This window comes from Amphiprion ocellaris, chromosome 5 (genome assembly GCF_022539595.1).
Source record: "Amphiprion ocellaris isolate individual 3 ecotype Okinawa chromosome 5, ASM2253959v1, whole genome shotgun sequence".
NCBI classification, from domain to species: domain Eukaryota; kingdom Metazoa; phylum Chordata; class Actinopteri; family Pomacentridae; genus Amphiprion; species Amphiprion ocellaris.
The window spans coordinates 17,008,434-17,032,655 of record NC_072770.1 but is presented as its reverse complement, the minus strand read 5'-3'; the positions used below and the strand labels follow the sequence as shown (position 1 = coordinate 17,032,655).

The 24,222-nt window shown below is 40.5% G+C and overlaps 1 protein-coding gene across 3 annotated transcripts; it reads left to right on the top strand.

The window, feature by feature from the left end:
• The first annotated feature begins 326 nt into the window (after positions 1–326).
• On the top strand, positions 327–23,694 carry mst1rb (macrophage stimulating 1 receptor b). 3 transcript variants are annotated; one of them, XM_055010448.1, is made up of 21 exons: positions 327–542; positions 4,349–5,655; positions 9,884–10,060; positions 10,148–10,270; positions 12,134–12,295; positions 12,398–12,558; positions 13,185–13,320; positions 13,449–13,585; positions 13,928–14,107; positions 14,305–14,404; positions 14,558–14,776; positions 14,876–15,022; positions 16,932–17,085; positions 17,273–17,362; positions 17,488–17,703; positions 17,818–17,898; positions 18,037–18,218; positions 18,362–18,471; positions 18,584–18,749; positions 18,956–19,092; positions 20,262–23,694. In XM_055010448.1, the coding sequence occupies exons 2-21, from the start codon at positions 4,450–4,452 to the stop codon at positions 20,491–20,493; spliced, it is 4,116 nt and encodes a 1,371-aa protein (XP_054866423.1). In that variant the 5' UTR covers positions 327–542; positions 4,349–4,449; the 3' UTR covers positions 20,494–23,694. The 3 variants fall into 3 exon arrangements, with proteins under 3 accessions (XP_054866423.1, XP_035807863.2, XP_023134106.2); XM_035951970.2 differs by having other exon boundaries at positions 12,125–12,295; positions 17,491–17,703; XM_023278338.3 differs by having other exon boundaries at positions 328–542; positions 12,125–12,295.
• The last annotated feature ends 528 nt before the right edge of the window (positions 23,695–24,222 follow it).

Here is a 24,222-nt window from a genome sequence, read left to right as displayed (position 1 = left end):
AGACAATCCTTTCATGGCACAGCACCTGCTTTACCAGGAGACCAGTACAGTAAAACATCAGACATGCTGCTGTGTTGCCTAAACAGTGAGTGAACTGTACACTTGGATAAATATAGCACAAGGAGCCCTGATGCTCTGAAACAAGTACAGTGGGTGACCTCTAAGTTATTAGAGGGAAAGCAGCCACATAAATGAAACTCGTTTCTGAAAATTCACAGTCATTATGGCATCATATCGGAATAAAAGGTGTGTAAACGAACACAATGTGGTTAATTGGCTCTGTGCTGCTGAGAGGCGGTGAGTGGGAGGAGCGAACAGAGAACAGATCCGACTCAGACTGGAAGTTAAAGTTAAATCCGACAGCAACATTTCACATGTTCCGGCGCTTTGAGAGGACAGGCAGGCTTTAACTTGTGACATGATCGCGTAATCTTGAATCAGCCGGAGCAAAGATCCAGAAGTCCATCTGTGCGCTGTTTTAGAGTCAAACCAGGAGCAGAGCTGACAGTTTCCTTGAAGAGGACAGTAACTAACCTGCACAGGTGAGCTCTCATTCTCAATCACAGCCGCTTCTTTCGAGAAATTATGGAAAGAAAAGGGAAAAGTACTCGCCGTATTAACATCCATTCAGTAATTATATCCGTTTTATCTATTAGAAGGCCAGAGCTTCTCCCAGCTGACTCTGGTAATAGACAGGTCCATAACAAACATACTATCAGTATTTACAATGAAAACCAGAAAACAGGATATTAAAAGGGATATATTGTGTGTTTATTTTTAATTAAACCATTTACTTACAGTCCAGGTTGTAGTGAAACTGTGCCGCAGTTTGTTCTGACATGATGTGAGTGATCACTTATAACACTCAGTATAACAACTTAAATCAAGTTTAATCATACAGCAACTTTCAAACAACCTGAGATGATCACAGTGTTGTACAAGTTATCAGTCCAGCAGCTACAGAAAAATATGCAAAACACATAGAATGAAGGTTTAAAATCAACTTGTGAAGCAAAATAAAATACTAAAACAAGGCAAAACAGCATAGCAACTTCCAAAATCAATTTCTAAAATAAAATAAATATATAATACCAAAATAAGAAGAAAACAAAGAGCAGTCAAAAGCCTTTAAAAATTTGTATGTCTCATTTTTTTAAAAAAGTTAATTACAGGAGGGTAATTTAAAGGGGAAGTTCCAGTGTCATAAATTAAATTCATAATGCGAGAGTGACACAATCTTAGTTTAAATTTATGAGTGGATTTAAGTGTAATTCCTAACACTGATAATGGTTCATATTGACTGGCAGAGGAAGGTGCTGCCCCAGCTGATCTTTCAGGTTCTCTTTCAGTTGCAGGAATCAAATGAAAACTTGGACTGAAGCCAATGTGCACTGGCATGACTCCAATGAAGTTCAGGCAGACTGTCACAATAAGGAAACAGCAGCGTGAATGTGGAGATAAGATTTTTTAAAAAAAAATCTTTACTGAAATGATAAGAAACGCAGGCTGAACATGATGCTGCACAATTCAGCTTGAACCATGCTGACTTGGCCATCTGGTTGATTCTCTGATTGTTTTAAAGAATGAAGTCTAAGAATTAAGGTCTTTCTTAAATGCAGACATCAACACAGAAGGGTTCTGGTGGTTTTGTACTGGGTTGGGATGCATTTCCTGCCACTAAATCAATGTGTCCCTTGGGTACAATATATTTTGACTGTTGACTGTCTGCACAGCAGGTTACGATGTATGTGCATTGATTAAAGACAGAGAGGAGCTCTTTCATCTTCTGCTCTAATTAAATGCCACCAAAGAGCCGGTGAGCAAGGCGCTAATGTAACGAAGCGGTTGTATTTAGTGGTCTGTAGTACGCTTGAATCCCTCTTATAGACAATCAACAGGTCATTGTTGTAAGAGTTAAATGAGGGGATACACTGATTCAGAAACCTTCATGCTGGCCTGTAAATAGCACAATGAGCGGAAACTCAATTTCAACCATTTGCTTTATTAACCACGAACATGAAGAAAGTCAATCAGTGCCATTACTATGTGCGACCATGTCCTCTACCTTTCACCTCAGTTTCACATGGAGTGCCAGATGTTAAAATGTAACAGGAGATCAGTAGCCTTCTATGAATTATTGATGCAAAGACATTCAAAGCTTTCCATACTACTGCTTCAGAAAGAACAAGCATTGTTTTACTTTAAATATACTTGGTCAAACTGAAGTTTCCCTGCTGTTAAATAAAACACGCTGATGACATTCTCAGGCATGAGCAAACGATTGGTTTCTTCTTCACCTGGGAATATAAAAGGTACATGTCATCTCATGACCATCCGTCCATGCACATCTTTCCCCCTGAAAGGCACGTAGCGGTTGTGACAGGAATGCAAAGTAGAGAGGCCAGTGTTCTTGAATACAGCCCGACTGTGATGTGTCTGGTTAATGATCCATCCGACAACGTCTGTTCATGATGGAGACGAGGCTCGCAGTTTGAAAAACATTTAGCTGGTTGTTGTGTGGAGATTGATCCGGATGAGCTGGGGAAAATTTAGGTTGGCTAAATTTGGTGGATTTAAATTGAGCAAAGGTCATTAACTTGGCTTGTTGCCCTCAGATCTCTTGCATAAAACATGACTTATTTGGAGAGTTCATCTTTGGATTAGCCAGAATAAACATGACCAGACAGATATGAATGACCTGCGCAGGATGTCACAGTAATAAACGTTTTATTTACGTCTTGCTATGCTGAGCACTACCCACGCAGCTCGCTGTTCAATTATCTAAACATTTCCTCTCAGGGTCTGTGGTGAGTCAGAGGAAGCTTTTATTTGATGACCATTTATGCTTTTATGATCAGACTCAACCAAGATGATAATATTTGTTGCCTCAGATCTATTAGGATTCAGTGCAGATCATAATTAAGTAGTGAAATATAGATTTTTCAGTAGCAAATGCACACACACAGTTAGCACCATTTCAATAAAAGAATACCTATTTGTGATAAGCTGCTGCTGATTGTAACGTTTTCCAACAGGCTTCAAAAAGCTCAAAATCTAAATCATTTAGAAGTCTAATATTATCAAAAACTATTGCCACAATAAGTCACGATATACAAATAGCAAGATCAAAGTACGCTTTTGTTCACGGATTGTCATTTAAGCTTAATCCTTTACAGCTGGAAGAAAGTCAGATGTATTTGAAGGCATTGAAAAAACACGTCAAAGTGAACATTTAGCTAAAAGAATAGTTTGGAATTTTAGGAAATATTTTTATTTGGTTTCTTGCTCAGAGTTTGATGAGAAAATTGATAAAACTTTCATATCTGATGCTGGCGGCTAACATGATATATCTCGTTTAATCTATACAAAAAACACACTGTAAAAGTTACAGTTTGCAGCTTCACAGGAGGTTATGCACCAGAGATTGGGTTTTCTGAAAACTATTGGTAATCTAGAAAGGCAGAAAACCGGTATTTGGAACCGATATACAATAAATGTTATGTTTTATTAGCATGTGATAGCAGAGAACCTGTTATTCATAACAAGGCTTCTTCATTGTTAATCGTGACTATAACTGAATTTGTAAAATAAAAACCCAAGTGATTAGATTAGGACGATCTCCTCTGTTTATGTGGGATCGACTGAGATTGATCAGTTTGTCTCCTGAAGTTAAGTTTGCTGTACCTATCTTTTTCTTAATCTTTCACTGTTCTATCACTTTTATCCCCCACTAAGGTACATATCCTAAATCCTTACTAATTATTGTTTTTCAGACTCTGTTTCAGGGTACTGCTAGCTGTTAGCATAGCCTTAGCCAGAGTAGCCAATTTCCTGGTTTGTCTCAACGGCTTGTGTTTCTTGTTCAGTTTCTGTAGTCTCTGCTTGAGAGACATTTCTGAGAGGAAGCTGCATCAGACCTGCAGCATATTTTATTTATCAGATAGTCAATAAGTGATTAAAAAAAATAAAGATACCAATATTCTGAAAAATGCCAAATATCGTCTACGATAATCAGCCAGATTGATATTCAGTCTATCCCTATTATGCACAAGGCACTTTCTAAACCTGATATATATACTGCCTGGATTTTAAGTTTGATGACTTCTAACTTGATGGTAATGCAAGAAGCTGCTCCTTTAGAAGCTTGTCAGTGGATTTTGTTAACTTTGCACAAAGCCCAACTGGCCAGTTTTGTCCTTCAGTCTTTATGTTAAGTTAAAAGATTTATGTTAGACACACATGGCATCTTGTTGCTCAATTCTGTGCAAGTAATTAAGTGTTCTTTACCATATTTGTGTTGCAGATGATAACTTGTGAATGATTTAGAGACTTTGTTTCTTTCATACAGGTGTCAGTGTCTGGTGTTAAGGATGTTTTTGCCCAGACATCAGACCTGGAGGTAACCCCACGTCATCTGTGCTGTTGCCCTCCCTGCACCCCAGAGTGGAGATGGTCCACTGGACCACACAGTGGGGGACATGTGTCTGGCTCCAGACTCTGCTAGCCTTCGCTTTGGCCAACTGCCCCTCACTGGCCCCCAGCCCCGTCAACTTCTCTGTGGTGTACACAATGCCCTTCTTCCAGGCCCGGGGCCCCATCCAGAACATAGTCAACAACTCCTTTTACCAGGAAGTGTACGTGGCATCTCAGAATGTGATTGAAGCCATCAACAGGAGCTTGGAGAAGGTGTGGGAGCTGCGCACCGGGCCAGTGGGAAGCCCAGACTGTCACATATGCAAATTGTGCGACATTGATAGGGATACCAACTTTCTAGAGGACACAAACAATCAAGTGTTGCTGCTGGATACTCTCTTTATGTATTTATATTCCTGTGGAAGTTCTCAGTATGGTGTGTGCTATTTCCACCAGCTGAACCCAGATGGAGAGCCGCCTTCTCTCTCTAAGTGTTTGTTCAGAAAGGATTCAAACTCTGCTGCTTACTGTCCCGACTGTGTTGCGAGTTCTCTTGGTACCAAAGTCACCATGGTGGAGGAGGGTCACACTGTCTACTTCTTTGTTGCTACCACCGTCAATGACAGTGTGACCCAGCGTTATGGCAGGAAGTCTATATCAGTTCGTCGACCGCTGGCTACAGAAGATGGTTTCTACAACGACGTGCGATGCCTGACTGTCCTCCCCAGCCTGCGGAGGACGTACCACATTGAATACGTGTACAGTTTTTTCACTCAGGAGTTTGTCTACTTCCTCTCAGTGCAGAGAGAAAGCCCAGACCTGGACTCGTCCCCATTTCAGACTCGTCTGGGACGCCTCCCGCGGAATGAATGGGAGATGAAGAGGTACCGCGAAGTGATCCTGGAGTGTCGCTTTGAGCCAAAACGCAGGAGGAGGAATGTCGCCAGTGAACCCTATAAGGATGTTGTGTACAACGTGGTCCAGGCCGCCCATTTTGGCAGGGCGGGCCGGGAGCTGGCAGAGGAGCTGGGGGCGGAGGAGGAGGACGACATCCTCTACGGGGTGTTCGCCGTCACCGATGACAACGGGATCACGGAGCACGACTCGGCCCTGTGCGCCTTCCCCATGGACAACGTGAACAAAGCAATCGTTGATGGGGTGGATGATTGCTGCGAGTCTGGACCTGAGCAGCTCTCCAGGGGGCTCTGCCATTTCCAGCCCTGTGAGAGCTGTCCACATGAGGTGAGAGATCAGTCTACAAACACACACCTGAATAATATGATGTTTATTTACCTGGAAAACTCACAGTCTCGTTTTCTTCAAGATGGAGCCAGGCAGGTAAATAAAAAAGTAAATTTAGTTGTATGTGGCCAATTAAGAAAAGGTGCACTTCAGCAACACGACACTCCCTTTCAGATTTAGAACTCACTTAACACAGAAAACATCAAAAGTATTCTCATGGACCCGTTCATGTGTGCTCCAGACACAAAAAACATAAAGGGAACAGTCTGACATCTTGTAAAATATGCAAAGCAGCTTAATTCAAACATCTGCACACACAGAGTAAAGCAGTTATAGATAGTGGATGGATGTTTGGATATCTGCCGATTGTGTTTTTTTGCACCGTGTCCCAGACCTAGCCCAGCCTTTTCCCCCTTTCCTCCCAGTATTCACACCAAACTAACTGTCTGCTGGTTGTAGCTTCATTTTCAGCTGGCAAGCATGATCATTGGATCTAACTCTGATCAACAAGCAGGTAGAAGTTTTCCCCCCAAAGATAAGCTTTAACCAAGAAGTGGTAAAGTGATGGTGAAGTTCTAAAAGTGATGAAACTAACTGATTTAACTGATGAAAGCATAAACACAATAAAATCACTGTCTGAACCTTTGCGGTCATTCGACTGAAAAAGATTTTCCACACATGCTAGTAGTCACACTATATGGGTTTTGCAGTGAAGGATTCTGACTTTTAAAGAGTAGGAAGGTATAGTACGCTGACATCATGTCGTACACTAAACAACAGCAGATTCCATCATCTCCTATTACTGGTTTGATGAACATATTGATGTTGTACTAAATGCATCGTGCACACACTGTACTGTGATAATTTCCAGCTGTCACATGCATTTGCTCTTCTTAAGTGCTTGTTTTGCAAGGTCGCTTGCTAATGTGCAACTTAACACAAACCTAATGTGGTATTTCAAGTCTGCAGACATTTTTTATTTATCACCTCGTTGAACAAGTCAGTGAAGATTATGTCAAAAAGGCCAAAACCAGCTGATTAATCGGCCCACTAATGGGTCTATCACTAAACATTTGGCCTTTTTAAAAATTCCTGTTTAATCAGAAGTGATGAGTTACTTTCTCCATTATGTGTCAGATCTTCTAGATGATGCACCTATGAAAAGGACACTTTTTAGTGTTTCTGAGAGGTAACATTAAGGGAATTTGCGCTCCATTTGGCACAGGAATGCAAGCAGAACCACTGAATTAGCAGTCAGTGTGCACTCACTGTTACATCCAAGAAAACAAGGGATACAAATTGCTTTTTGGATGGAAAAATAATTATAGAAGAAGACATCATTATTCAGAAGGAACTGGTGGAATGAGAACTGGATGGAGGCCAGGTGGGAGTGAGGCGGGTTGTCACTTGTTTTCTGCATCTGTTGACTCAATTTCACAAGGCTGCCAGGAAAAAGGTTCCTTTAAAAAGTTAATCTAAAAAAAAAAAACTTGCGTCATTTCTGCCTGGTGTCAGTTTGTTCTTTGTCCTTTTAAGGCCATGTAGCTGCATTTAAGCATATATTTTTAAATGATATTATAGCATTGGTTTCTTGTTATTTCACATGGGGAAAATATTGGTTTATTTCCAGATCGCATGCATATTTCCCATAATACTCTTTTGTTGTGTGTTAAATTATACACTGCCGCCTGTTTGGGTGAAGGCCAGGGGTTGTGGGATGACTTCCTATTCCTTACTTGCTAAAAGTAAATCCTAAAGTTTGAGAACTTAATAAATTCCCATGACTGAATGTTTCATCGAAAACACTGTGAGGCTGAATAGGTTGAATAATTAAAGCTGGTTTTAATTCAGCTGATTGCAGTTTGGGATGAAGTTGTTTCATAAAGTTTGGGGGAACACAGCCTACTTTAGATGCTAGTTTGCCTTCAGAGGAACACTCTCCTCTCTTGGTCTGGTGAACTTTTCTCCTCAGGCGTCTTCTGCTGCTTTTGGCTGCTGGTCTGAATGTTGAATAACCTGCCAGCGGGACTGTCCAATATTCTGAAATCCTGCTTCTTCCATTTCTCAGCAGGTCAAAACACCTACACTGCCAAAAAAATCATGTGTATGTCACAGATATTATGCTGCTCAGATTTTAACATGTTACTGAATTATTTAGAAGATCGGTTGGTTAAATAATATCTGTTTTTCATTTAATATATTAAATATTTTCATAAATATTTCTACTGATGTTCTAGTTCGCACTTGGTCCTATTATCATTTACAAGTGTTTAATGTTAACATTGTTTTTTGGTTGTTAATTAGTATCTTGGCCTTTTTTTCTTGCATACATTTCCTTAACTAGGTTGATTAAGTGCAGTTTCTGTCCTTAATCTTTTCAAATAGTGAAGTGTTTTAACTGGATGTCAGTTGAAGCTGAGGTTTAGTGTTGCGGAAACCAGTTTAAATCCAAGGTATTATGGTCCTCCTCTGAGATTTGGGAGTGAATGACTTCGGTCAGTAGCGATGCTGTTTGTTGTTTGTCTTTTCTTTGTCACATCATCACACCGGACGGAGAAAGATTCAAGGATTCCAATGTGTGTTTAGGGCCCACTTAAATTGGAAAATGCAACACCGCCAAGAAAACTATGAGTATTTTTTTTTGTTCTACATCTTGGTTGCAGAGATGCAATCCACTGTTTCCTTAAACACTCCCTTTATTCAAACAGGGATCCACCCTGCTGTGTCTGTAGCTACAGGGCAATCCTTCTGTCAGTAACGCAGCATATAATCATCTATCACAGCCTCTTATATTATGGAATAATCATATTATCGTGACACGCCTCTGGTGCGCCTGGGACTTTGTTTCTCGTTGTCGCTGTGGCGACCAGTGCCTGGGCCTGTCTTACTACGTCTGTAAATTTTCAAATATTTTCCTAGAATTTGGGACTCTGCAGGGCATGTGAACAAACACAAATCATAGCTTAAACCACGTGGAGATGTGTTAGAGTGACAAGAATACCTGCTCTTACTGTGCCTTCTGTTATAAGTCTGCTGACTTACTATAGATGGACTGTGTTGTTGTTAATGTAGAAATAAAACCTTTTTACTAGGGTTGCGTGATATTTGAAAAAAACATTCTGACATTTTGTTTTTCGGCGATATATTTTGCAGATTGAAAAAACACTTGAATGATTCTCTTTAAAAGGATTAATCATTCTAAATGATAAAAGTGATCTGGTATGTGAGTGCATCTGCATCAGAAACATAAAAATATATATATTTTTTCAAAAGCTGAAAAAAAGCTATTTGGAAGCTCTCTAATATGTATCACAGGCAAAGCAATCTGTGTGCTTTAGATGATTATCACTCCTCATACAGAGCTTTGTGGTGCTGATTTAGATGCTCAAACTAATTATGAGTGTTGCTTTGTGTGGTGACAACAATGGCAAGATACATCTGACAGAGTACCTGTTTTTGGCCAACATCGTCCTTTCTATACAAATGGTGTTGCGCTCGTTATTACAGTCAAATCTGTCACGTTTTACAGTATTTCTCTCCTTTATTTGCTGTGCTTATGTGAAACTTGCATGACAGCAATAATAGTTAATAAGCACTCAATGTATCAAGAATCCTAAAATTCGAGTAAAGTATGTTCAACCACACAGACTTCTCTTGTGAATTAGTCATGTAAAATGAGAACGGGCAAGTTTTCTTTTTGTATAAGGCATCAAAAACAGCTGTTCTCTCTCTCTTTTTTTTTTTTTTTACATTTTCTGCTACTAAACCACTCAAACCATGAATCTAACTGATTAGCCAAAACTCAGCTTGCACTTAGTAGCCTTAAACCTTCTGCACACGGCCTTCAGCAGCAGATGGAGTTTGTATACTCAGCTGTCATGAGGATGGATTTGTTGAATGCTGGCTAATAAGTTAAGCATGAAAATTCACTCTTTAGCCATTAATAGGAATTGCACAAAAATGTGACTCATGGACCACTTACTAGCCTTTTCTGCAAACAAAGCCCAATGACTACTGAGCAAACTTCATTGAAAAAAAGCTTAAATAAAGGACCTAGTGTTGAGATTGTTGAGTTTTCTCAGCTAATTCATGAGTTTGGACTGTTGTCTATGACTTTTCCATTAATCACGAGCTACACTGACACTCTTTGCACTACTAGCTTAAATACAACTGACCGCCTCACGTTCTTGTTTACTGTTTCCTTTGCTGCCTGTGGCCTTGCTACTAGAGCATGGAGAACAACGCCACCTGCAGAGACCATCCCACCATGGTGTCCAAGCCCTACTACCGAGTTGACCTCTTCAACAGGCAGATGACCGACGTCCTGCTCACCTCTCTGCTGGTCACAACCATTGAGAACAAAACTGTCGCCCACATTGGCACCTCAACCGGACGCCTGCTACAGGTATACAGCATCATTCAAAAGACGCAGGGCTTTTTTTTTTTTTTAATTGGTATCTGCTACTAATCATTTGTTGTGTCATTTTGGCAGCTTGTACTGACAAGATCCAGCCCTGTTATCTTTGCCAACTACTCCTTGGTAGAGAACCAGAGAGTTTCCTCCATTGCTGCAGTGTACTCTTCAGAGTATCTTCTCTTTGTGGTTGGAGACAAGGTACAGTCCCTTTACACTCAATCTAAATGAGACTATGGGAAGTTTTTTAAGCTGATGACAGGAACTTATGGTGGTTGTGAACTTTCCTCTCACTCTTTAAAGATATTTCTTTGAGGTTACATTACAATTACAAATGACTTGGTGAACGTGACAGATTATCTGTCTGTGACCCTGTGATGCTCTGGAGGCCAGTGTGGGTGTTTTCCTGCCTTCTGCCTGGAGCATGCTCGGATACAGCGTGACCCATGTGACCCTGAGAATGAATTAGTGGCTGGAGAAAATCGATAAACTTGATATGACTCTGTAGTCTGGGGCAGGATGGATATTAGAGGCTGATAGTGGATCGGTAATCACATGGGTCTCCTGGTGCTCCGGTGGGAAGGCAGGACTGCTACCCTGGGAAATTAAACTCCTCTGGACTCAGCAAGTTCATAATCTTTTAATTTCTGTGGTTAGGATAGGCTGCAGTCTAAGACATTCCCTCTAAGAAAACACTTTTGTTAAAATCTTTCAGAACTGTGCAAATAACAATAATTAATAAATACTAAAGTGTGAAAGATGCCCAGCTGATGTGTCAAGTGATTATTTTGGTTATGCTTAGTTCATTTTCGTTTTTTTATGATATTGCTGTAGAGTGCAAACTGAAGAGATGAGACGTGGTCAATTCAGTTTAAATTGTTTTACATGTTCAGCTCAATTTAAATAGTATTTTTGTGATTTTGTTATTAAACTGGTGTGGTTTGCAGACCTAATTTCAGCACTAGGAGCTGTTCAGGTGAGCAGTTAAATAGCCTGGTGCTGAATGAGGCCAGTATCAGTTTACTGGTCCTTCTGCATGGAAGGAATCAATTATTAAGTAGTAAATTATGTCATTTCTGTGGAATTTAAATGGGTTTTATATTAATATTAGATAGATAGATAGATAGATAGCTAGATAGCTAGATAGATAGATAGATAGATAGATAGATAGATAGATAGATAGACAGACAGACAGACAGACAGACAGACAGACAGACAGACAGACAGACAGACAGACAGACAGACAGACAGATAGATAGATAGATAGATTACTTAATTTTTTATCATTTCTTGTTCTGTTTCTATAATCTTTTACTTCTATTTCTGTCTCTTTCTAGCTTTATTTTAACAACAGATATTTTATTTATTTACCTATCTCATTTCATTTAATTCATTTTGTCTCTTCTGGTGTGTGCTCACATGTTAAATTGTACAGTGTTTCCTCAGTTCCTCAATCCCTGTGCTGTAGAGTCCTTTATTTTTGATATGATTTTGGGGGTGGGAGGTTGTTTGTACTGTTTTATTCCACTTTTGCATTGTATTTGTATGAAAAATCCATCCATCCATTATCTATACACCACTTAATGCTTATTAGGGTCACTGGGGGGCTGGAGTCTGTCCCAGTTAACTTAAGGAGAATGCAGGTGACACCCTGGACAGGTCACCAGTCTATCACACATAGAGACAAACAAACACACTCACATACACACCTACAGACAATTTAGAATCACCAATTAACCTCAGCATGTTTTTGGACTGTGGGAGGAACACGGAGAACCCGGTGAAAACTGGGTATTTTCTAGCTGTGAGGCATATGTATGAAAAATGCTATATATCAATAAATAAAGTCTGAATGATGTTAGCATAACATTACTAAAGATGAAGAATGCAGTTTCAACATGGGAGATATGAGTTGGTTGTGAAACTCAATGTGCAGTAAACGGACGGATTTCACTGAGAAGGGACAAGAGGAACATTTCTCACGCCATCTGCTTTGAATCACATTATTGAGAGAAAGCAAATGACAATGTGGGATTTAATTAGTTATTTTGTCAGATGATTCAGGTGCCTCAGAGAGGACCGGGCTGTCAACACTTCATGACTTGCGCTATGTGCCTGATGGCCCCAAAGTTCATGGGCTGTGGTTGGTGTTCTGGAGTTTGTTCGTGGGAGAGCGAGTGTCACAGCCGCTGGAGGAACGAGTCCTGCCCTCCTGGGATCACTGGGGTGAGGTTTGGTCTGTAATCCAGGATATGAGCATGTCTTTGTGCAACTAATAAAAATGTTCAGTTTCAAGGTGGTACTATACATTCTGCTTCATTGACACAGTTCTTTCCACGGACTGCTCCCCCTGATGGTCAAACAGAGCTGACGGTGTGTGGATGGGAGTTCCAGTCGCCCATAAGACCCGCCATCACCTCCAGAACCCATCAGGTCCGACTGGGACAGACGGCTTGTACTGTGCTTTCAGCCAAGAGCAACAACACGCAGTGAGTCACTTTTAGGATTCCATCTGAAGTACAATCTGTTCATACCATAGTCATGTTGTGGAAAATTCACTCTGAAGTTGTTTTTTTTTTTTGCGCTAGAAGAAGGAAATAAAATCTTGTAATTTGAGAAAACAGAACAGATTTGCTGCATTCTGATCTTATCCATTCATGGTGCTGTTAATGGGAATATTAAACTCTCCTTCAAACATCAATGCAAAAACACAATTCCAAAATTTAAACTGCCACCACAATTTGGTGTGTGTGCAATGCTTTGAGCTAAAAGATAATATGTCCAATGCATTCTTAAAAAATAACCATGAAAATGCTAACATGCGGATATTTAAAAGTTTTTTTGTACCATGTTGACTGTCACAATTTCACATTCGCTAATTACCAAAAAAAAAAAAAAAAAATTCCATGAAGTCAAACACAAGCAGTGGATTGATCTGACATAAAAGCAGCAGCAGCAGAAGCAAAGGTAACCCACTGAAGTAAATGGAAATTTTGTCCCTCTGCTGCTGTCCGACAGTCTTAATCCACCATGAAATGAAATTGTCACTGGTGTAGCTGGAGCAGTATTTGCCACAGTAATGCTGACACAAGTGTTTTCTTGTGCTGTACTCCAGCCTCGTGTGTAAGATTCGCTCTGGGGTCACTGAGCTGTCCAAGCCAGTCAACATTACAGTGGAGGTCCATGAGGGCAAGGTGGAGGGCCGCTACTCTATTGACGGGAAGGCGGAAATGCCAGGGTTCACGTTTGTGGTAATCTTTGCTATTTTTGTGATCATTACAGAATCTGAAAATATTCTTTCATTTCATCCACTGTGTATTAAAATCTTTTATTCCAAATGTGTTTGCTTTACCAAAATAATGAAAAACTGTCCCTCCAGATTCCCAACATCACGGAAATCCAGCCCAACTATGGGCCTCGCGTTGGGGGAACGCTCATCACAGTGACTGGGCCTCACTTGAACGCTGGAAAGACCAGGAAAGTCACTCTGAATGATGTGCCCTGCCCTATCAAGAGGTCTGGAAATACATTTCTTTAGCTGTTTACATCCCGTTTACCTCAATTTTAGTGTATGATTACAGGTTTACTTAGTTGCCCTACTTTCTAGAGATCTGGAAGATGAGAAGCTACTCACAACGTTTTTATTGCCATGACCTGTTAGGCAAACTTGTTCCAGCTTGTTTGGAGAGCAAGTATGGTTTATAAGCTTCATGCTAAGGAGTAAAAGAGTGACTCACCACTAAGCTAATTTCTCCTGTAAATCCTATGATCACATAAAATACATTTTTAAGAATAGAGCCTTTTGATTTGCTGCAGTTTGTCTGCTGTGGTGTGTAATTTATCTCCTTCTCTCCGCAGAGTCACAAAGCCCAAAGGCAACGTGTCTTCCATCATCTGTCTGTCCCAGCCCATCTCAGAGGTGAGGGATGTTCCTCTGAGTGTTTTCATCGACAAGTCTCCTGTCCTCACTACAAAGGTGTTTTACTACAAAGAAAACCCGAAGATTACAGCTGTTCTGCCTGACTGTAGCTTTGACAGGTATTCAATGGAGATCTTAGCAAAAACAGTTGTTATGTGTGTATATTTTGACCTGGAAATCAGCCTGTTTTATCAAGATAGAGTGGATAAAATGGGAAAAATAGTATTTAGAGTACACTTTTGGATCTTTTTCTTACCTTTATCATAGGAAAATATGTTATTTTCTGTTTATGACAATGTAAACATGCCTCTTGTAGGGGTTCAAAGATTGTGATTGAAGGACAGAACCTGGACTCTGTTTATCGCACCATCATCCGCTTTAAACCCAATGAGAGCCACCTGAAACCAGTGACAAGGGTACACTGTTCATCATCAATCAAAGCAGATACATTGAAATGCATTTTTTCACACATTAGTAGAATTACTTGATTTCCCTTTACGGTGATATGCTCATATTATCCTGCATGTAGCAGTAATTATTAAAAGTGTTATTACACTGTTTTGTTCCAGGAGTGCATAGGCAAGTCCCTGCCCACAAGGATGGAATGCGTCACTCCTGTGTTTCACAGAGATGAGACTGAGGAAGGGGAGCTGTCGTTTGACATGGACGGAGCATTAGGTCTCTGGAACAAAGAGTTCTCCTATCACCCCTACGGCGAGCCCATACCGTTTGAAACTGAGGGACATGTACTAAATTTGTACCCTGGGTTTGATGAAGTGTCACTACATGTAAGTTGTGAAGTTATTTGCATTTAATTACTGATAGAAATCCATGTGGGTTTATTATTTTAAATGTCTCATAAATGGATTTGAGCCCTGATTTCACAGCATCAAAAGCTGAACCTGGTGAGCTCCTGTATGACCATTATAATGACGGTGGCCGGTGTTGATTGTGATGCTAAAGTCCTGGATAATGAGATAACCTGCAGGATCCCCAAAAACATGACTATTCCCAGCGAGGGACTCCCAGTAAAGGTTGGTGAGACTGGATGTAAAAATGAGATTAAAGACTGATTTACCTTCAGTTAACATGGAACATGATGTTGTCTGGGTCACCTGTCTGGCAAGTCACTCCTGTACTTCTGGTAGCTAACTATATTTAGCTAGAGACAATAGGCAGATATCATCCTATGTTTTAGTTTAAGTTTCTCAAGGTAATTTGTCAGATGGAGCGTATTCCATCCATCCATCTGTTATCTATATCGGCTTAATCCTGTAGAGGGTCATAGGGGGCTTGAACCTATTTCAGCTGACAGTGAGCAAGATCATCACACTGCTAAGCCAAAGAGACAGACAACCGTGCACGCTCAGTTTCACCAGTTAACCTACTGTGCACATCTCGGAGAGGAAGCCAGAGCATCTAGAACATGCAAAATCGACACAGAAATACCCCAGCTGACCAGTAGGGTTCAAACTAAGAACCTTCTGCTGTGGGGCAACAGTGCTAACTGCTGCACCACTGTGATGGAACATATTTTAAAATAAATTCCACATTTTCATTTTCTACACATAAACACAGGATTTACTGGACCTGTAGCTGGTCTGGTCTCACAGCAAGCTCAGTAATATATGCTACCCTTCTAAGCTGTAGTGTATGCGTATAGTTAATTCTCACCATCAGCAATATGAGAAAAACGACACAACTCTCACTTCTGCATGATAATTCTGAGACCACCTCTGAAGTTTACTTGGGTTAAGACATGGAGATAAGACTCAAGGAAGCCTGGACAAGAAGAAATCCAGCACCTAAAGCCAGCAAAAGAACAATGTGTCATTGTCTGTGTGGCTTGAACAAACTAGATTTGTGTTAGTAAGCTTTAATGGTGCCAGAACCAGGCAAACTGCTCTCAGTTGTTTCCAGCATACACTGTATATAAATGATCAAAGTACCCTTCTAGTTTGAAAGTGAAGCCAACTCAAAAGTGCCTTACACCTGCATTCTATTTAACACCAGCAAAAGGCGACTCCTCTGGTTGCAAAATTAAGTCTGATTGTATACAAGTCTGTGAGAAAATGACCTAACTTCTCAGTTGATTTATTAACTCAGTAAACATTTTCCTAATGTGTTTATGCTTTCAATCGCTAGTTTCAAGTTTCATTCAAAACAGCATGATGGTAATTTTGTAATTTATCATCCATTTTGTAGTAAAATGGATGAGAAAAAAATGGATGATAAAGTAAGGTAGGCATTGAAGTGTGGTCACCTTGTTGTCACTATCATATTGACCTGCATAGTGTCCTCAAGTTCTCAGTCAGATCCACCTGTCATTCATCATTGCTGGTTTCAAATAATAATAATAAAAAATGATGCCAAGGATCAAATTCCAGATTTGAGGCTTCAGGAGCATAGTTCACATATCAGTGAGTGATGTCATGCTGGCTACGTCCATCTTTTATACACAGTCTAAGATCTCCGGTCTTTTTGCTAAGCAAAGCTAAGCAACTGCTGAACGTAGCTTCATATTTAGCTTCACAACGTACAGGCAAATATCATAAATGCATTTACCAAACTGGAAATTAATTTTGTTCTAAAAACTAGTCACCTTTTGAAATTAATTTTGAGCAAACTATTAACCAATGCAGGATTGAAAAAAGCACCCATAACTGTAACTCAACCTTCAAATTGTTAAAATTACGCTGCTGCTACCACAGATCAACATTTAACTTACTCCTCAATTTTAAATTATACAGTTGAGCTCATAAAAAGTAGATTTTGACTCACATACAGGATTCAGACCTTAAAAGTTATTATATGACAGAATATCCAGTTTGAAACTTAGAAATGTATGCTTTCCTGGAACATAACAAGAAAAAGCACTGTCTGCAGTAATACATCTGCAAAGACAATAATGCTTCATTGTGTGTGATCGACTCTCTTCTCTAGATCTCCATCAATGGGCAGGTCCACAACGTTGGCACAGTGGTGAGAGTCAGCAACCACTACATGGTGGGGATTGTTCTGGGCATCCTGGCTGCTCTGGTTGCCGGGGCGGTGCTGGCGTTTGTTGTAATGAAGCACTTGAGGAAGAAGAAGAAAGGTGAGCGCTCCTCCTCTCTGTTGCATGGACCTTGATCAGACTTGTTTATGCAACTGCTGCCGGAAGTGGGAGGCAACTTGGGATGAACTAGTCTTTCAACTAGAACATCTCAAGTTTTGCATAGGATGTACATGTGTTCTTCTTCTGGGGTTGATGATTAAAAAAAGTGTTGTGAAATATTTTTCAGCTTCCATGGTAGAGACGCGTTTGTCCCACAGTGCTAACCGCTCTGGAACAAATAACGTGGAGCTGTCGCCTATTGGAGACTACAGAAGAGGTGACTGTCCAGCTAAGCACACATATAATACTCTCCTCCTTAATGTTGCTCACTGTTAATTTCTTTCTGGCACAAACACCTTCACAACTCTTCTTAATAACCCTCTCCATGTGGACTTTTACCAGTAGTATCCCTGAATCCTCCAACCCCTCTGGTAGGACCCGTGGTGTTCCCCAGCCTGGCCTATGCTGCAGGTAGTATAGATCCAACCCTCACTCCCCTCATGCCTGCAGAAAAGATCTCTATCTCCAGTTTTAGGCCAGAGCTGCTGGAGGAGGTGAAGGATGTTCTTATTCCTGCTGAGATGCTTATTGTTCAGCATCATCGGATCATAGGGAAGGGTAGGAAATCCCTCTGTCTGCATCTTAAGGAAAAGAACTTGTTTTGGAACCTAAACTATTTTGTATTTTAAGGGAACGGTAACAGCCCTTCTTTCTGTCTGTTTTAACCCACAGGCCATTTTGGTACTGTCTATCATGGCTACTTCACAGACTCCACCAACAGAGAAATCCACTGTGCTGTCAAGTCTTTGAATAGCTGAGTATCGTCTGCTTCTTGAGAACCATCAGAAAGCCTCTGCTGTGGAACACCTTGCCAGTGTATCCATAATTCTCTTCAAAATTGCAATTTCACTGCCCATTTGAAATAATCTTTACCTGTGTATGTGTCATCAGGAATAACAGACGTTGAGGAGGTGGAGCAGTTTCTGAAGGAAGGCATCATAATGAAGGGTTTCCACCACAGCAATGTGTTGTCTCTGCTCGGCATCCTGCTGCCACAGGAGGGGCTCCCTCTAGTGGTGCTGCCGTACATGAAACATGGGGACCTGCGGCACTTCATACGCTGCGAGAAGAGGGTGTGACAGCCGCATTAAAACAGTGGAAATTCATCACCTGATTTATTTACAACCATCTGTCACCTACAATCTGTTTGACTGTTTAATATTCAGATTCGTTTTAATGCAGTGTTTTTTGCCATGTGTTTGCGGGGCTTGTTTAGAACCCCACTGTCAAGGATCTGATTGGCTTCGGGCTGCAGGTTGCCAAGGGGATGGAGTATTTGGCTCAGAAGAAGTTTGTGCACAGAGATCTCGCCGCACGCAATTGCATGTGAGCACCAAAATATGCAGACAAATCAGCCATTTATTCACCGCCATTCCACCTGAATTTCTCTTTCATGGCACTCATTAAGTTGACATCGTCTTGCTTTTTCCGCCTGTAGGCTGGACGAGTCGTATACCGTGAAGGTGGCGGACTTTGGCATGGCCAGAGATGTTTTTGATAAGGAATATTACAGTGTTCAAGACCACAGGAAGGCCAAACTGCCTGTGAAGTGGATGGCCATCGAGAGTCTGCAAACACAGAAATTCACCTCCAAGTCAGATGTGGTGTGTATATAAAAATTCATGACAGGACAATGACAGTCACAGCACTGTTTACAAAGTTTTTAGCTGTGGAGTTCAATGTATAATGTATTAGTCTTGCAACATTCAAGATCTGAACAGTATTATACTTTGGTTCTATTACATTGTTTGCATTCAAAGACATCTAATAGCATAATATTCTTGTCTAACTTTTGGCTCTCCTGATGCAGTGGTCCTTTGGAGTTCTGATGTGGGAGATGCTGACCAGAGGAGCCAGCCCATACCCAGAAGTGGACCCATATGACATAACACATTACTTAATGAAGGGCAGGAGGCTTCCCCAGCCGCAGTACTGCCCTGACCCTTTGTAAGTAGCAGAAATTATAGCATTATATAACCACCACTGTCGATTCACATGAGAAGTTTTTGTAAGTGATGGTATTGTTTACGAACATGTATCAGTTGCGTAACTGCACAGAATTAAGGATTGTTTCAGGATGACTATTTATACTTTTGTAAAAGTAGTACAGATTTATAGCTACAAGACAGAAGAGAAGAGGATTCTGGCACAAAGTCCAAATAGTGATAGCAAGATGTTCAAATGGTCACTCAGTAGCAGCAAATACGTGAATTGTCCACTACTCTGTATTCCAACATGGTTAAGCAATGCCATTTTGGAGTTAATATGTATGGTGCTTCTTTCCTGTCACACTTCACACTTCACTTTTTCCATTTTAATGATAAATCCCTTGGACAGTAAGCTTTTGCTCACCAACCTTAAGAGTGATGGAGAATAAATCAACCATTCATAACCCTTGTCACACATCTGACTTTGACTTCGGCCCATGGAAAGTGTCACAAAGGCAGTCATGTAGCCACCTACAGCTAGGACATTATGGGTAATTACACTTGTTGGGTAATACACTTACTTTCTTGCTCGGTGAAAGTTTGAGGAGAATGTGAATACCACTGATATGTCTGTCCTTTCAACATGAGACTAGTGCTATTAGGCAATTGGCTCACTATAGCTAATACCAAAGGTGACAAAATCTGCCTACCAGCACTTCTATATGTCACTAATCAACATGCTCTGTGTTGTTTGTTTATCCTGTACAGGGGTAGAAACATTTTGTCACATTACAAAGATTATGTGCGTGACTATTTCCATCACTGCTTGCACACCAACCGGCCACATGTGAGCTTCAGAAGTGCTGGTGGACTGTGGGGTTTCTTTTTCTAGTCTTTATGCTAAGCTAACTGCTCTCTCCTGATACATGTTTGCTGCACAGAAAATAAGCATATCCTGAATTCTCCAAGTTTTTCAATGACTTGTTGATTTTTAGAACATAGTCTGTATGGAGTCCTTAAAGGATGATTATTCCGGCACAATAGGTTAAAACACCTGTGTAAGAAGACTGTAAATGTGTAATGTTTTAAAAATCCCTTAACCCTCACTAATGGTATGCCTGCTCTGTCTTTAATCTCTGGGAATGTCTAAAGTGATATCTCAGTCAGACTGCACCAATGTTTTTCCAGATATAGCATTATGCTCCAGTGCTGGGACCCCGATCCAGAGTTGAGGCCCAGTTTTGCTACACTGGTGTCGGCCGTCTCCACCATCTTATCTGGCCTGGAAGGAGAACACTACATCAGTCTTAATGTCACCTACGTCAACCTGGACCAACCACGGCCCTACCCTGCCCTGACAGAGTCCGCCGATGAGTACGACTCTACAGATGTTGAAGACTCAGGTTCAATCTCTTCCTGATCCAAAATCTCCTACTCTCTCGACTGTAAACTGGTATTGGTGCTAACAGCAAGAGCACACAAAAACCTCTGCCATGTCACACCGGTGTCTTTTACCTCAAAGGATCTGAAACAGAGATGATGGCTTTTGTTTGAGTGCATGAAATTGATAGTGAGACGCTTTCAGCTGGATTAGCCAAGAGGGTTGAACTAGACCTCACGTCTGGGGGATCACAGGGTCTGTGAGCCAAAGGGAAGAGAGGAGATTAAAATAAACTAGAAATATTCATCATTATAAAAACTACAGCCAGGCTCATGCTGTGTGATAGACCACTGCAGGAGTTTACGGGCCATTTCAGGGTGGCTCGAAAATTTGAGTGTGTTTAGACCACAAGAATTGCATCAGAGAGCCTCTTTTTGGGCCATTTTTGGGGTAGAAAAAGTACAAACATCGGGGTAGGTACTTCTGAGTAGCCCTGAAACACAGGTGTGCTGGTCTCAATACTGATTGGCTAAACTCAGAGAAGGAAAATGCTGATTGATTAAACTTGGGGAGGACAACAACTGCCATTTTTCTGCCCTCACAATATCCTCATGCCGTTGCAGTTTCACCATATAGGTGAACAGAACAAACCTTCAATTGTTTTATGTTCTGTGAGCTCATAGCACTAGAGTTATGTCCTGTAGCTACTGTTTGTTTTAGTGCACTCTGATTTAACTTTGCTGTCAAAGCTGTTGGATCCTTCACTGCAAATGGAAACAGAGAGCCTGAAAATGTTATTATGGTGCTGTCCTCGTAAACTTTTGTGGTACCTTGTGCCTGCTTCAAGTTCCTGCAGTGAAAAGCCATCTAGTGTTGAAAGCGTTGGAGAGCTGTTGAAAAAGCTAACATTAATGTTAGCCTTTTAAAACCATGTCAAGCACATTAAGGATCCCACTTATCTGCTGGTGTCAGCATGTGCTTGAGAAATCATATAGTGCCATCAGAATATATGCATTAAATAAAGAAAACATGTTACTGATTGATACCAGTGACAAAATCACCATACCACAAAGTAACTAATCATTAACAGGACACTAGAATTAGTTGACTCTGAAGAAGTTCTGTCAAAGTCCTTAAATGGAAGCCTCACCACTTGGCAGCCATCTTGGTAACAATCCCAGGCAGTTATTTTGGGCTAATAAGACCACTTTTCAGTCTGAATGAGTGGGTAGAGAGCCATTACTGCAGTTTAAAAGATCATATACAAAAACTGCAGATGATACATTAAAACAGGATGCGAGGGTGTAATCATCAGTCAGACATCAGGGGGGAGGAGAGCGTAATGACAGGCTTATCTTAATAAACATGTCTTTTAGCTCTGATGGAGCTCAGAATTCATCCAGAGAAGCTTTGATACAAATAACTCGACCGTATAAACCTGGAATATATAGGGAACAGCTGACCTGTCTGATGTTTAGAGCAACAAGAACATTATATATCATCAGATCCTGTGTTAATGACATTATAACTTCTGTGCCACGTGTGTAAAGAAGCATTTCCTGCTGCTGTGTGATGCTGCAGGTATTTAATAAAGTCAAAGGAAAGAATCTGACACACAATCATCTGTGAGCAAACAGGACATGAGTAGGTGTATCCTGCAAAATCCAGAATTACACTCAGTGACACCTAAAGAACATAAATAATAAACATCAATACAAACCTTTCACACCTGCCGGAGCGACATTAATAGCTGTATTATGAGATATATCAATATGTTATGTAGTAGATACTTGTGGGTGCAGCGCTACCTGGACATAAGCTGGAGCTTTATTAACACCTGCTGGGTCAGCTGGGTGATGTATGAACTTGAAAGACCCAAAACAGGAAACATCACCGATGATGTAACCAGGTGCATCAATATGATATAGTTTATGTTAAAAGAAGTGTAATAGACAACATAGGATGCAAAATAAAAACAAAACAAGAGAAATTGATTTGCAATGTTGCACACCTCTGCTGACTAAAGATATACAAACTGAGGCTTTTGAACAGTTTTTTGAACTAATCTCTGTGCAGAAATAAGAATATCCTGTAACACTGGAAAGTGCTGCACTCACTATAAAAAGTAACATTACTGCCTATACATCCATGGACTGTATATGATGTGCAACAACATATTCTTCCCTCCATACAATATTCCAAATTAAGTTTCTGGCTGTTACATTAATTTTGAGGAACAGAAAAGAGCTCACACATAAATATTCAGGGAAACAAACCAGAGGTGACCAGCAGGACCAACAGGATAGACCAAAGCTGTATATTTGGGACCATTAGAACATTAGCTCCTCTAATTTAGAAGCATAAAAGGAAGTGATGCATGCAAACGTCTTTAGAATTGGCTTGTAGAGCCTGATGTTCCCCAGATTTGAGATCCACAATTAGACCCTTCTGATAACGCACAATATCGGATGGCAGCAGTAAGCTCAAAACAGCATCTTTAAAGTTTGATAGACATGTAGTTTTGTATTTTTTAACTGGTAACAAATATTGTCATGATGCATCTAATCGGTTGTACTGGCTTGTAAACAAAAAACCTGTTTTCTTAAATCAGCCTACAAGTTGACAACCCAACTAACAATGACTGAGTTTGTTCAGATTTGCCAAAAGCAGTTTTCCAATGAGTGAGATCTGGTTACAAGCAAGGGCTAAATAGGTAACCACATCTCACACATTTAATGCTTTTTCTTGTACTACCTGCAAGAGCTGTAGTGTTCTGTTACAGTCCCGAAGCCCATGTGTATATATGTTTATGCTGACATTCCTGAATTTGCTTTTAATTCTTTTGCAGTGTAGTGATTGTACTGTATATTTTGGATCAAACTTCTAGAAGCCCAAATGTTGAACACAACGTTGTGAAGGAAATCACCATATTGCTTGTATTTCTGACTAAATGTCTTTGAGATAGTGTAATTAAATATTTATTTGTTTATACATTTGTTCTCATGCTGTGGACTGTGAGTAAATATGAGAATTTAGGCAAAGTGCCATGTGCACTTTATTTATGTCACACACTGATGCCTTCCTTAATGAATGTTATGTACAGTGACTGTATAGTATTGCTGTGAACAGAACTCTTTTACTGCAGTTTTCCACCAGAGGTCAGTATTTTGTTAAAAGTTCTCTGCATTGCCACTAACTTGCTCCTGAAGATGTTCCATGCAACATGGATCCAGAAGTCTCTATGTGTGGTGTTTTCATTATTTTCACAGTAGCATAGCAACATGAGTGACCAAGGTTATTTCCCCCCATCTCTGAAAACCAACCAATAAACCCTCTAGATGCCACATAAGATATTAAAAACAGTCAAGAGCACTACGACAACACACAGCAGACCAAGCAGGCATGTTTTCCTCTTTTCCTCCTCTTTCATTTGTTTCTCCTGCAGACATTTGGCAGGAGAAAATGACTTTTCAATTAAATGAGCTGAAGAAACAGCCAACATACACGAACCATCTGTCAATCTAGCAAATAAACCAAACAAATGTCTCACCAGCATACAGTAGCAAGTCCCAGCGCTGCAAACAGACAACACACACACTTTCCACACAACAAAACCGGAGTCAAATAAAACCAGAGGGAAATAGACATCATAAAGTTTTCTCTTTTTTCGTGCTGCCAAGAACAAAAGTCAATCCCTGCATGGTGGGACCTTTGATTTAGACAGAGAGAGTGAGCCCAGCTTATGTTGTCAAGATGTGTGGTGTGTGC

Excerpts from the sequence above, each read along its gene's own strand:
- mst1rb (XM_023278338.3), top strand. The coding sequence starts at position 4,450 with ATGGTCCACTGGACCACACAGTGGGGGACATGTGTCTGGCTCCAGACT. Across the intron at positions 14,777-14,875 it reads TTGATGAAGTGTCACTACAT|CATCAAAAGCTGAACCTGGT; the intron begins GTAAGTTGTGAA and ends CTGATTTCACAG. Across the intron at positions 17,086-17,272 it reads CTTGAGGAAGAAGAAGAAAG|CTTCCATGGTAGAGACGCGT; the intron begins GTGAGCGCTCCT and ends AATATTTTTCAG.